Source organism: Chiloscyllium plagiosum, unplaced genomic scaffold (genome assembly GCF_037043375.1).
Source record: "Chiloscyllium plagiosum isolate Xiang-an unplaced genomic scaffold, Cpla_swu_hap1 HiC_scaffold_6, whole genome shotgun sequence".
Classification (NCBI taxonomy): Eukaryota; Metazoa; Chordata; class Chondrichthyes; order Orectolobiformes; family Hemiscylliidae; genus Chiloscyllium; species Chiloscyllium plagiosum.
Genome location: NW_028270144.1, coordinates 125,615,034 through 125,629,036, shown reverse-complemented (window position 1 = coordinate 125,629,036; position 14,003 = coordinate 125,615,034). Strand labels below are relative to the sequence as shown.

At 46.1% G+C, this 14,003-nt stretch overlaps 1 protein-coding gene across 5 annotated transcripts in view; it reads right to left on the bottom strand.

Moving 5' to 3' along the window:
* The window catches only part of gdpd5b (glycerophosphodiester phosphodiesterase domain containing 5b), a 250,916-nt gene that overhangs the window by 108,738 nt on the left and 128,175 nt on the right, over window positions 1-14,003 (bottom strand). For all 5 annotated transcript variants that reach the window (XM_043692480.2, XM_043692479.2, XM_087988435.1 and 2 more), the window contains 2 exons: window positions 7,787-7,890; window positions 1,916-2,009 (listed from right to left, as the gene is read on the bottom strand). In XM_043692480.2, the coding sequence (XP_043548415.2) occupies window positions 1,916-2,009; window positions 7,787-7,890 (198 nt within the window). The remainder of the gene's footprint in view (window positions 1-1,915; window positions 2,010-7,786; window positions 7,891-14,003) is intronic.

Below are 14,003 nucleotides of genomic sequence, written 5' to 3'. Positions count from 1 at the left end.
TTAGCATGGCCAATACACCTAACCTGCACGTCATTGGACTGTGGGAGGAAACTGGAGCAAACTCCTCACAGACTGTCGCCCGATGGTGGAATCGAACCAGAGTCTCTGGTGCTGAGAGGCAGCAGTGCTAACCACTGAGCCACTGTGCAGCCCTTACTGGTAGGAAATCTGCTGTCCTATCGCAGGCTCCAAACTCACAACAACATAGTCAATTCTTAACCACCCTCTGAAAAGTTCAAGCAAGCCACTCATTTTAAGGGCAATTAGGGATGGGGGTGGCACAATTTCTGGGCCAGTGATGCTCCATTCCATGAGAGAGTAAGACAAAAAATAAATCTGAAACCATCAATCAGAATCTGCGAGCAGGGAGACAAAACTGATACCAGCCATCCTGTGAAGAGGGAATTAAACACTGGGAGGGGCAGAACATCAGAACAGTATAGGAGAAAGTGAGGTCTGCAGATGCTGGAGATCAGAGCTGGAAATGTGTTGCTGGAAAAGCGCAGCAGGTCAGGCAGCATCTAGGGAACAGGAGAATCGACGTTAGGGCTAATGCCCGAAACGTCGATTCTCCTGTTCCCTAGATGCTGCCTGACCTGCTGCGCTTTTCCAGCAACACATTTCCAGATCAGAACAGTACAGGCAACCCTGGAACCCAATGTTCATCAGGGGCAAGTGGACCCAATGTTCAGTCAAAAATGGATGTTTTTAGCAATGTGACAGGCCTTTGGATTTCCTGCTCTCTCTGCTTTGCAATTAAACTGCTGGATATTAATAGTCTCACTCTCTCACCAAGGAGGGTGCCTTCACATTCAGTGTGAATGAGGGCAGCACCACAAGGGAAGTAGCCTGGGCAATAAGCAAACTGCAGAATTCTATTCCCATCCCAGTTAGCTCATTACTGTAACCACACCATCCTCTCTTTCAACCCATCAAAAGATCACGATCTTGATAAAATAGGGTCAAGAGTAAGCCATTTGGCCCCTTGAGCTTGTTCTGCCATTCAATGGGATCTTGACTGATTCCTTACATCCAGTTTCCTGCCCTTTCCCATAGCCCTCGATTCCCCAACAATGAAAGCACCTTTCTATTTTAAAAGAGACATTTTAAAAGAGCTGGAATCTCCTGATCCCATCAAGAACTCGTTGATACTCTGGATGGTACATTGTATCAAGAATCAGGACATTCTTCCGATAACTGTTTTTCAATTATCATCTTTGTAACTGGATTACTTAATTTCCAAATACTTTGTATCTTCCCCCATTTTAATTAACCTTCATGTACAAGATTCCTATAAAACCTGGCTTCATCCTCAGCTCGAGGAAGAGAACCCTTGATCTACCTGGACAGACTGTCAGTTCTTTGTCAGCCTAGTCAAATCTCTTCCAGCGATATCGCTTGTAATAAACAGCTTGTCAATTTCACCCGATCTGGTTTCTGTGGTCTCTGCTTTATTGGGCTAATTCCTCCGACACCGACTGATCAAGATCCAACCTATCTCAGCCTTAAATATACAAAAGGACACTGCCCGCACAGCTCTCTGTGATAAGTTGGTTCAAAGACTCTCAACTGAGAAAAAATTCCTTCTCATCCCAGTCTTAAATTAGTGTCTCTTTATTCAGAGACTGTGCCCTCTGGTCCTAGACTCTGCCATGAGGGGTAACATCCTCTCAGCATTGACCCTGTCAAACCCTTTAAGAATCCAATATGATTCAATGTAATGCAGGAAGGCATCCTCCTCCCACGGCACATTTCTCTCCCTCTCTGCTCCTCTAGGTTACTCCCTTCCCCTCTCCATTATCAAAGCAACACTGAAAAATCCTATTACAGTGAACATCTCCTCCAAACATTTTCTCCTCATCCTGAAAACAAAATTCCTTGAAGATCAGATGCAGAGATCTCCATCCAAACTTACCAATAAAAACGTGACATATATGAATCCGGTCGATGCTAGGACTAGTACTGGGACTGACCAGTCATTCCAGTAACCCTTCTTATTGTACATGTACCTGCAAAAAAACAAACAACAGGGCAACTTCAGTTACTTCTGACCAGCCACCGCCAAACTGACACAACAACAACTATGCACATTTGTATTGAGTCTCCAATGCATTAAAACATTTCTAAGGAGCTTCACAAGAAGTTGCCAGAAAATAATTTAATAATGAGCCTCATGATTATAGAACAGTGCCAAAACAGGAGGTGGCCTTTCAGCCTGCCACCTTTGTACTAGCTCTCTGGAAGAGCAACACACCAAGAATCAGAGGAAGGTGGTAGGGATAGAGGAGTGTTGGGGGAGTAGCGGGTTTAAGGAATATGGGCTATGAGCCATAAATAATCCAACTCACTCTTTAAGGTCTCGACTGCACCAGCCTCCAGTGAGCACGTGTTCCTCATCCAAATCAATCACTGCGGGAATAAAAGCTTTTCCCTCATGTCTCCATTGTTTCTCCTGCTGATCTCTGCCCTAGAGTTCGTGATCCTACCATTAACTGCAACAACATCCCACTATGATTCCAACCAAACCTTCCCGAGGTTTTGGTTTTGAATGCCTCCATCAGATCTCCACTAGTCCCAACCTCCTCCTGTCCATCTGCACAACCAACATTCCTTAACTCTGGAACCATTGCCCTGAGCTTCAGGTCATCAGAACTCAGGATCAAACAAACAATCAACCTATTCAACCAAGATTTAAGTCAGTTCTTAAAGGAACTGGGGGCGGGGGACATGGGATTTAGCAAGAAAATTCCAGAGCTTAATCATACAGTCATTGTTATAGAGATGTACAGCACGGAAACAGAGCCTTAGGTCGAACTGGTTCATGCCAACCAGATAGCCTAACGTAATCTAGTCCCATTTGCCAGCATTTGGCCCATATCCCTCTAACCCCTTCCTATTCATGGACCCATCCAGATGCCTTTTAAATGTTCTAATTGTACCAACTTCTACCACTTCCTATGGCAGGCTATTCCATACATGCACTACCCTCTGCGTGAAAAATTTGCCCCTTAGGTCCCTTTTGAATCTTTCCCCTCACACCCTAAACCTATGCCCTCTAGTTCTAGCCTACCCTACTGTTGGCTATCCACCTTCATGATTTCTTAAACCTCTATGAGGTCACCCCTCAGCCTCCGACGCTCCAGGGAAACAGCCCCAGCCTATTCAGCCTCTCCCAGTAGCTCAAACCGTCCAACCCTGGCAACATTCTTGTAAATCTTTTCTGAACCCTTTCAAGTTTCACAACATCCTTCCTATAATAGGGAGACCAGAATTGAATGCAGTATTCCCATAACGGCCTAAACAATGTCCTGTATAGCTGCAACATGACCTCCCAACTCCTACACTCAATGCACTGACCAGTAAAGGCAAACATACCAAACACCTTCTTCACTATGCTGTCTACTTGCAACTCCACTTTCAAGGAACTATAAGCTTGCACTCCAAGGTCTCTTTGTTTGGCAACACTACCCAAGACCTTACCATTCTAAGTCCTGAACTGATTTGCCTTTCCAAAATGCAGCACCTCACATTTATCTAAATTAAATTCCATCTGCCACTCCTTTTGCCCATCTGATCAAGGTGCCATTGTACTCGGAGGTAACCTTCTTTGCTATCCACCACACCAGCAATTTTGGTGTCAGAGTCCTACAGCAGGGAGACAGGCCTTTTGGCCCAAACTAGCCCATGTCGACCAAAATGTCCATCAACGCAAACCCCATTTCATCTGTAAACCTACTAACGTTACCTCCCATTTTCACATCCAAATCATCTACATTAATAGCAAAAAGCACTTTTATGACCAAGGCTGGTCTCGTACACTGTCACTCCAGTTTCACTTCTCCACGGATTACAATATAAAATTAAAATACTTTTTTCAATTTCTGAGATGACCAATTAAATACCCAATCCGTATCAGGTTTTAAACACAAGTTCTATTAACCCAGTTTCTTAATAAACACAACTATTAACTTCTGATCACGGAAAAACATATGCCACGGTGATTTTAATGCATGATGGAGCAGAATTGATGGGCTGATTGGCCTTCCTATGTGCCTACATGTTAATATGCATAGAACTATAAATGCATATCCCTTTTTAAAAAAAATCACTAAAACACAGAGCTCAGGAAAAAAGGGAGGAAAAAGCAGATTGCAAAGACTGCTTTCTGAAGAACAAAACACACTTTGGTCAACGGAGCTTTTTTTAAAATTCATTTTTGGGATGTGGGTGTCGCTGGCTAGGCCAGCATTAATTGCCCATTCCTAATTTCCCAGAGGGCAGTTAACAATCAATCGTATTACTGCAGGTTTGGAATCACATGTAGGCCAGACCAGGTAATGATGGCAGTTTCTTTTCCTAAAGGACATTAGTGAACCAGAGGGCTCTTCTAACAATCAGCATCAATCACATGATCATCATTACTGTCTTAATTCCAGATTCTTTAGTTGAATTCAAATTCTACCATCTGCCATGGTGGGATTTGAACCCATATCCCCAGAACATTATTTGGGTCTCTGGATTAATACTCTAGTGATAATACCAGTGGGCCATCAACTCCCCTTAGATAATTCATGAAGGCAGAAGAATGAAACATAAAATGTCCCAAAGTCTGTTATTCTGATGTTCTGTTGTATGGTCAAGTCAGTGATCGTGCACAGTTTTCTCTGAAGTCTTGGCAGGCTCAGCTTGCTCAGAAAATACAATATTAAGCTGTTAGTTTAGAAGAGCAAATGAACTAAACAAGAGCACTCTTCCAGGAAGGGGAGGTGAGCTGGGCGGTTCTGCCTTGCAGGCTTCTAGTGGCTCAACTGAAGGCTAGATCCATGACAGTTACTGTTCAAACCCACAGGATCAGCAGCAAAGCAAGGAATTGTCAACCTATGATTTCCAGAAAGCCTTGTTCGAGAAAAAAAAAAAATCAACATTCAGTGATCTTTCAATGACCTCTTTTCAATAAATCACTCCAAGTTTCCAAAACATATCAAACTTCACCACAATCCTTCAGAATTTAAATCCAGCAAAAATAATATTAAGGGTGAAACATCTTCATAACACACGAGGACTCTTCAAGAGAAATAGTGGGAGAGACACAAGCTCAGAAGGAGGCCATTCAGCCATCAAGTCCGTGCTGGTTATCCATGCAGCAACCTGCTTCCCTACAATAGCTACCTAGCTCTGAAAGTCTTTTCCCTCAAACGTCCATCAGATTTCCTCATGGATCTTCAATCGTCAGAGAAGGTTTAATCGGCTGCTTTCTGGGAAAGAGATGCTCTCTCATAGAGAAACAAAAATCAAATATATTAGGCCTGTACCCATCAGCATTTACAAGAACGTGATCTCAGACTGAGGGAGCTGATGGGGATAGACACCAGGAGGTTGTTCACTCCTCTGGGAGATATCAAGAACTAAGAGGCAGAGTTTCAGAATAAGAAATCTCCCATTTAATTTAGAGGCAAGGAGGAATTTCTCCTCTCAAGGTTATCAGTGTTTGGCATTCCCCACTCAAAGAGCACTGCAGGTCGAGTCAAATAACCTCAAGGCAGAGGGAGAGTGACTGTTCATTGATAAGAGTTTGGGGGAGTGTGGGCAAGCAGGAAAGTGGAGTTGAAGACACGGTCAAATCGGCCATGATCATAATGAACAGCAGAGCAGACTGGAGGGGCTGAATGGCTTTTACACTGGGTCATATAAAAACAGACACTTCGGTCCAACCAGTCCCACTCCAGGAGCTGGGCCCAGACCCCAGGCCAAATGTTTCCAACGTGGCACGGTCACAGGAGACACCTTCCAGGTGGGCTGTGACACCAAGGTCCCCCCTGCCCTCTCCAGTCAACGGCACCATTTTGAACAGTAGTAATGGAGAAACCGGAGCAAGATGCTCCCTCAATCAATGTCGCATACAACATGAGACAATGTGATCATGTGCAGCATCTGGGAGCTTGTTGCACACAAATTGGCTCCCATTTGTTGAAAGAATCGCCCTAGCTCCATGGCTGAAAGTTCACCCCGAGGAGATATAGAAATGTAAATTCTCTCTGTTCCAGATTTGGAGTGAAGGGAGAAGGGGGGCTGTACATCATTTTGGTGAAATGTCAGTGTATAAAAACAAAATCTTTATAGAGAAACAATTGGGAGTGTGTGGGATGGTCTGTGTGTAATTATAGACCCTGTCTGCCTCTGGCAGTGTTGGACAGACACAATTGCAGCATCAGGTTGATTGCAAACCCCATCATTAGTAAAGATACCACCTTCTTCAGCGAGGCATTGTGAAAGGCACCACTACCTCTTTCACTTAAAATTCAGCAAAGGAGATCGGAAGAATGGGGTTGAGAAACTTATCGGCCAGGATTGAATGGTGGAGTAGGCACAATGGGCTGAATGGCCTAATTTCTGCTCTTATGTCTTATGGCCGCAAGTATTGGTGTAGATAGGGAACTGGCAATTGAGGAGGCCACACTTGGAGTATAGTGTGGGGTTTTGCTCTCCTTATCGGAAGAAGGATGTTCTTGCTATAGAGGACGTGCAATAAAAAGTACAAATGGATTCTTGGGATGATAGGACTGAGATATGAAGAGAGATTGATTCAGTCAGGATTCTATTCACTGGGGTTTAGAAGACTGAGGGAGAATCTCATGGAAACCTATAAAATTCACACAGGGTAGATGCAGGAAGGATGTTCCCAAGATTCTGGGGGTAGTGGTGTGGGAGTCCAGAACCAGGGGTCATTGTCCGAAAAGGTTTATCTCTTCACCTTAAGCTGACATGAGGAGAAATCTCTTCACTCAGAGCAGGGAGCCCGTTCAATTCCCTGCCATAGAAAGTAGCTGAGGCCAAAACATGATGTTTTTCAAGGAGGAGGAAGATATATCTCATGGAGCTAAAGGGATTGAGGGATATGTTGGGGGAAGAGGGAGGAGGATTTGAGTTTGATAATCAGCCATGATCATATTGAATGGTGCAGCAGGTTAGAAGGACTCAATGGCCTACTCCTGCTCCTATCATCAATATTTCTACCTGACTATAGATCAGCTGGCCATCAAGCAGCCACACAGACCTCCATCAGGCAGACAGTGGTGAGTACACTCCCACAGGATTGCACCATGTCTCCTCATCATTTACACAAGAGGCTCTCTCCCGTTGGACATACCGTCGGCCTATCGCAGAAAGGCTTCACTAACACTGCCTCAGACCCTGAGGGTGAACTTGATCAAATACTAATACAGGCTCCATCCAAATACTGGCGTTGGCTTTGGAAGGTGAATTTCTGCAGTGCACCTTGTAGATGGTACACACAGCTGCTGCTGAGCGTCGGTGGTGGCGGGAGTGGATTAGCTGTCAATCATACACGCTGCTTAATCCTGCATGGTGTCAAGCTTTTTGGGTGTTGTTGGGGTTGCCCCCATCCAGGTAAGAGGGGAGTATTCCATCACACTCCTGTCTTGTGCCTTGTAGATGGTGGACAGGCTTGGGGAGTTACTCGCCACAGTATTCCCAGCCTCTGACCTGTTATTGTCATCAATGTGTTGATGTGGTGGGTCCAGTTCAGTTTCTGGTTCATGGTAAACCCCTGAATGTTGACAGTGTGAAGTTTTGTTGTTGGTAGCACCAATAAATGCAAAGGGGAGATGGTTAGATTCTGGAGATGGTCATTGCCTGGCATTTGTGTGGCATGAATATTACTAACCACTTTTCAGTCAAAAGCTCCTGGATCAGGACATCGAGAAGTTTTCAGTGCGTTATAAACTCAGTCACGTTAAACACCATGAAACAATCTCGTTACACTTACCAGTTGAACTCATTGTAGTCATTGTGTACTTCCCACCAGAAGTAGAACCAAACCAGAGTCATAAAGAAGCCAGTGCAGAGGATAAGGAACCATAACCGCTCCCACTGCAGAGGGAGAGACACAGAGAAACAAGAACACATCAGTACGCTGAGAATGACACAACAAATTAACGTCAACCCACCGCCCTGCCAGCAGGGAGGCCCTAATCCAAAACCTACAGGATTAATAAAGTCGCCATCTCCAGAGTGAGCTTTCTTGCCAGTTCGGAAAGAGACACAGACTGTTCAAACTCTGATTGTGCCTCACAACAATGGACACATTCCAGCTCTTCCCCTGACCTCCCAGCTTCCTGTGGAAGATGGAAATTTCACACAAGTTTGGAACAAAACAAGAGAGGAGTTTGATGGGTCTTTCTCCTAACTTTCTTACAAGTAATCATCATGGGTGGCACGGTGGCTCAGTGGTTAGCACCACTGCTTCACAGGACTAGGGACCTGGGCTTGATTCCACCCTCGGGTGACTAACTGTGTGGAGCTTGCATGTTCTCCTAGTGCCTGCGTGGTTCCCTGTAGTTGTGGGAGGCGCTATACCAATGCAGATTTGTCTTTTTGCTCAGAAGCCATCGATCAGCATGGACAACATGGGCGGCTCACTGGTTAGCACCGCTGCCTCACAGCATTAGGAACCCAGGTTCGATTCCACCCCCCGGACAACTTTGCGTGTGGACTTTTCAAATCCCTGCTCTGTCTGGGTGGGTTTCCTCCGGGTGGTCCTGTTCCCTCCCACTGTCCAAAGATGTGGGGCGGCACGGTGGCTAGCACTGCTGCCTCACAGCGCCAGAGACCCGGGTTCATTTCCCACCTCAGGCGACTGTGTGTGGAGTTTGCACATTCTCCCAGTGTCTGTGTGGGTTTTCTCCGGGTGCTCCGGTTTCCTCCCACAATCCAAAAATGTGCAGGTTAGGTGAATTGGCCATGCTAACTTGCCAACAGTGTTAGGTGAAGTGGTAAACGTAGGGGAATGGGTCTGAGTGGGTTGCGCTTCGACAGGTCGGTGTGGACTTGTTGGGCGGAAGGGCCTGTTTCCACACTGTAACTAATCTAATCATGTGCAGGTGAGGGTGGATTGGCCATGTTAAATTGTCCATAGTTTTCAGGGATATGCAAGCTGGATGGATTACCTATGGGGAATGCAGGGTTACAGGAGTAGGATAGGGGGGTGGGTCTGGTTGGGGTGTTCCTTGGACCGTCAGTGTGGACTTGATGGGCTGAATGGCTCGCTTCCACACTGTAGGGATTCTAATAGGATAGCTCTAGCAGGGGTATATTGCACATCACACTCTTTCAAACTTCTCACAGAATGCTGCTTTCATTTTTACAACACGGATACAAGACATAACTGGATTTCTGTTGGTGTTCTGACAACCATCTCCTACCCTTCTTTATCTCACCCAATCAACATATCCATCCTTTCCTTCCTCCCTGTCACACATGGAGTGCAGCAGTTTGAGAAGACAGCTCACTCCCCCAACCTTCTCGGGTGGGGTGGGGTGCAGAAATAGGGACGGGCAGTTAATGCTGCCCCAGTCCGCATCACACAAGTCAATAAAGAAAAAACACTTGCTCAGCTTAGAGCGAGATGGTGGTGTAGTGCAGTGACTGGCAATCCAACGGTCCAGGCTAATGCTTACAATACCTGGGTTCAAATCCCAACATCCCAGTTGCAGGAATTTAAAACACAGTTGATTAAAATTAAGGAAACAAAGTTAAAGTTAGCCTTAGTGATGGTGACCATTACAACTGTTGCTAATTGAAAAAAAAACAACTGATCTGGTTCATGAACATCCAAAAGGGAAGGAAATATTCTCTTCCTTACCTGGTCTGGCCTACACATGACCCCACACCCACAGAAAATGTGGGTGACTCTGAAATGGCTGAGCACATCACTCAACTCAAGGGTAATTAGGGATGGGAAACAAATACTGGCCTTGCCAGAGATACACATGCCCCACGGGAAGAAAGAGAGAAAACCCCCTTTTACTGCCTCAATCCAACTTCACCTCAGCCCCCATGTAAGGGAGAACTAGGACTCACACCACAAGACCAAGAGTCTACAGGACATTGGTTAGGCCACTTTTGGAATAGTGTGGGCAATTCTGGTCTCCTTCCTATCGGAAAGATGTTGTGAAACTTGAAAGGGTTCAGAAAAGATTTACAAGGATGCAGCCAGGTTTGGAGGGTTTGAGCTAAAGGGAGAAGCTGAACAGGCTGGGGCTGTTTTCCCTGGAGCGTCGGAGGCTGAGGGGTGACCTTATAGAGGTTTACAAAATCACAAGGGGCATGGATAGGGTAAATAGACAAGGAGCTTTCACCAGGGTGGGGGAACCAGTGGGCATAGGTTTAGGGCGAGAGGGGAAAAATTTAAAAGGGACCTAAAGGGCATCTTTTTCACGCAGAGGGCGGTGTGTGTATGGAATAAGCTGCTAGAGGAAGTGGTGGAGAATAGTACAATTACAGCACTTAAATGGATGGGTACATAAATAGAAAGGGTTTAGAGGGAAATGAGTCAAGTGCTGGCAAATGGGACTCAATTTATTTAGGATATCTGGTCGGCACGGACGAGTTGGAGCAAAGGGTCTGTTTCCGTGCTGTACGACTCTAAGAGTTAATTCTAAAAAGAGATCTCATTGCATCGGCACTATGCTGGGGGCCCGGTGTCTACTTCATGATGGAATCAATTCAGTCCAGATTCCCTTACTCAGCCACAACCCAAAATCGACAATCGATGAGATCGAGTGAAGGGAGACAGAGGAAGGGCAAACGAGGGAGGAGAGATGGAGTGTGACCTTCCTCAAACTTAACACCCTTCACAGCCTCAGGATCTCTCGAACACTTTACAAATGATGGCATTTTGAGATAATCATCATTTTGGAGAAGGAAACAGAACAGCTAATGTCTGCACAGTGCTTGTTACAAAGAACTACACTGGACATGGGTATTACTGGCTGGGCCAAGATTTATTACCCGCCCCTAGTTTCCCTTGAGGTGGGGTGAGCTGCCTTCTTGAACCACTGCAGTCCATGTGCTGTATATGAGCCCACAATGCCCTTAGAAAGGGAGATTTTGACCCAGTGACACTGAAGGAACCATGGTAGTTCCCAATCATCATGCCCTTCGTTCAACCAAGTCTCTGTGATTGCAATGACGTCATAGTCCCAGGCACCAATCCAAGCCCTATGTTCATCTGCCTTACCCACTGCATTCCTTGCATTAAAGTAGATGCACTTCAGGCTACCAGTTCTTTTGTGTTCTTCTGCTCTCTGCCTACTCTTTCCCTTACTAATGAAAACTTCATAATTCTTACAGTCTCCACCTCACTGCCTACTTGTTTTCTCTTCTGGTTCCCAGTCCCCTGCCACATTAGTTTAAAACCTCCCCAACAGCAGTAGCAAAACCTCCCCCAAGGCCATTGGTTCCAGTCTGGTTCAGATGTAGACCGTCCCTTTTGTAATAGTCCCACCTTCCTCAGAACCGGTCCCAATGTCCAACAATTCTGAACCCCTCCCTCCTACACCATCTCTCAAGCCATGTGTTCATCCTGCCTAGTTTTTCATTTCTACGCTGGCTAGCACGTGGCACTGGTAGTAATCCCTTTGAGGTCCTCCCCTTTAACTTATCTCCTAGCTCCCTGAATTCTTCTCTCAGGACCTCATCTCGCTTTCTACTTATAGCGTTGGTGCCCACGTGCATCAAGACAACTGGCTGTTCACCCTCCCCTTTTAGAATGCTCTGCAGCCGATCGGTGACATCCCTGACCCGAGCACCAGGGAGGCAACATACCATCTGGGAGTCCTGTTTTCGGCCACAGAACCACCTATCTACTCCCCTTACAATAGAATCCCCTATGACTATGACCTCAAGAGTCTTTTTCCCGCCCTTCTGAACAGCAGTGCCCACCACGGTGCCATGATCCTGGCAACTGCTGCCCTCCCATGGTGAGCCATCTTCCCCCAACAGTATCCAAAACAGTATACCTGTTTTGGAGGGAGATGACCGCAGGGGACACCTGCACTGCCTTCCTACTCTTTTTCTGCCTTTTGGTCACTCATTCACTGTCTCCCTCCCTCAGCAATCCTAACCTGCGGTGTGACCAGTTCACTAAACGTGCTATCCACGGTCTCCTCAGCATCGCGGATGCTCCACAGTGAGTCCATCCGCAGCTCCAGAGCCGTCACGCGGTTAAACAAGAGTTCCATCTGGACACACTTTTTGCAAGTGTAAGAGTCAGGAACGTCAGCCACATTCCTGAGGTCCCACATCAAGTAACAGGCACATGCCACGGGTCTGAGGTCCCCTACCATTGTAAGCCTTAGCTTTACGGGACCTCTAATCTAATCAAACACTGCATTCTTCCGTGCCATCTCCAAGCATAATTAAAAACCACACAACTCTAGGTTATAGTCCAACAGATGAAGGAGCAGTGCTCTGAAAGCTAGTGCTTCCAAATAAACCTGTTGGACAATAACCTGGTGTCGTGTGATTTTTAACTTGGTTTCACCCCAGTCCAACACCGACACCTCCACATCATCTCCAAGCCAAAGCAGTAAAATGAAAAATAAAGCTCAGTAGTAATGATGGGTGGGTGGGGTTGCAAATCCAAGGAAAGTGGGGGAGGGGGATGCACTGGTAACCCCTAGCAACAGTGTTCCATTGGCTTTGCATCGCCCTTGAGCCTAACAGTTGGCATGAGCAAGCTGGAAGAGCTCGTACGTAAATGTCAGCAGCTGAAAGATGCTTCACTGCTGGGGAAGTGCTAATGTATTCCTCGTCAACACTGCCAGATGATGACTTCAGCCTCCTACACAACAGCTGATGGAGGACAATCTTTGGGAAGTCTGCACTGGTGTCAAAACACTGAAGGCGGAAGCTCGCTCGCTCGCTCGTCCAAGGCAGGGTGTGTGAAGACAATGGGAAGAGGCTAGGCAGCTACACAGCAAGCTTTCAGCTCCTTTGGCAATGATGCAACAAGCATTAGCTCCTGCAATTGGAGTGGAGAAGCACTTTACAACAGTTAGCTCAGTTGGCCTGAAGGCTGGTTTGTGATGCATAGTGTTGCCAATGGCATGGATTCAATTCCCACATCGACTGAAGTTACCATGAGAGATTCTCCTCATACAGTCAGAGTCATGCAGCGCTCACCACTTCGGTTCAATCAGTCCATGCTGACCATGTTCCCAAACTAAACTAGATCCACTAGCCTTCGTCTAGCCCATATTCCTCCAAACCTTTTCCATTTATATACTTTTCCAACTGTCTTTTAAATGTTGTCAGTGTAGCTGGATCCATCACTTCCTCTGCCAGTTCTTTCCACACACAAATCTCTGTCAAAAAGTTGCCCCCATGTCTTTTCTTAAAATCTTTCTCCTCTCACCTTAAAAGTATGCCCCGTAGTTTTGCCCTCCCCGACCCCTTATTCACCCTATCCATACCCCTCAAGATTTTATAAGCCACTATACGGTCAATCCTCAATTTCTGCTTCAGTGGAAAAAAACGTCCGAGCCTATTTTTATAACTCAGACTGTCCAACCCCAGCATCCTGGTAAATCTTTTCTGAACCCTCTCCAGCTTAATAACATCCTTTTTATAACAGGATGAACAGCAGTACATACAGTACTCCAAAAGAGGCCTCACCAATGTCCTGCATAACCTCAACTTGATGTGCTAACTCCTATATTCAAAAGGTCTGATCAATGAAGGCGTGCGTGCTAACCACCTATCTGTCCAGTGAATCCTGAAAACAGGTTAAATGAATTCGAACAAGCCACTTGACAATGGGGAGAGCAAGGGGTTAAAGGCAAACTGTTGGTGGTCAACTCCTGCCGCAAAGTTACAGAGGTGCAGAAAGCTCCTCAGTCCTTAAAAGGTTACATTCACCCTTCATTGCCACCAGGAGTTAATTACAGCAATCAGCGTGTCTGCAGAAACCAACAACAGGATGTCTGAAATTGAAACTCCTCTTGTCTGGGGCTGGAACTGTTTCAGTAGGAGAGAAAATAGCAGATGGGGTGAGACGTTCTAATTGCAGGTCTGTGTTGGCCATGCTCACAAACACTGGTTACAGTGACACAGCTCATCAACAAAGATGGCGAACGAGGGTGAGAGCCAAGAGAAATGAGAGGCTGCCGCAGACAAAGCTGTCATTCCCCACCTCCACACGA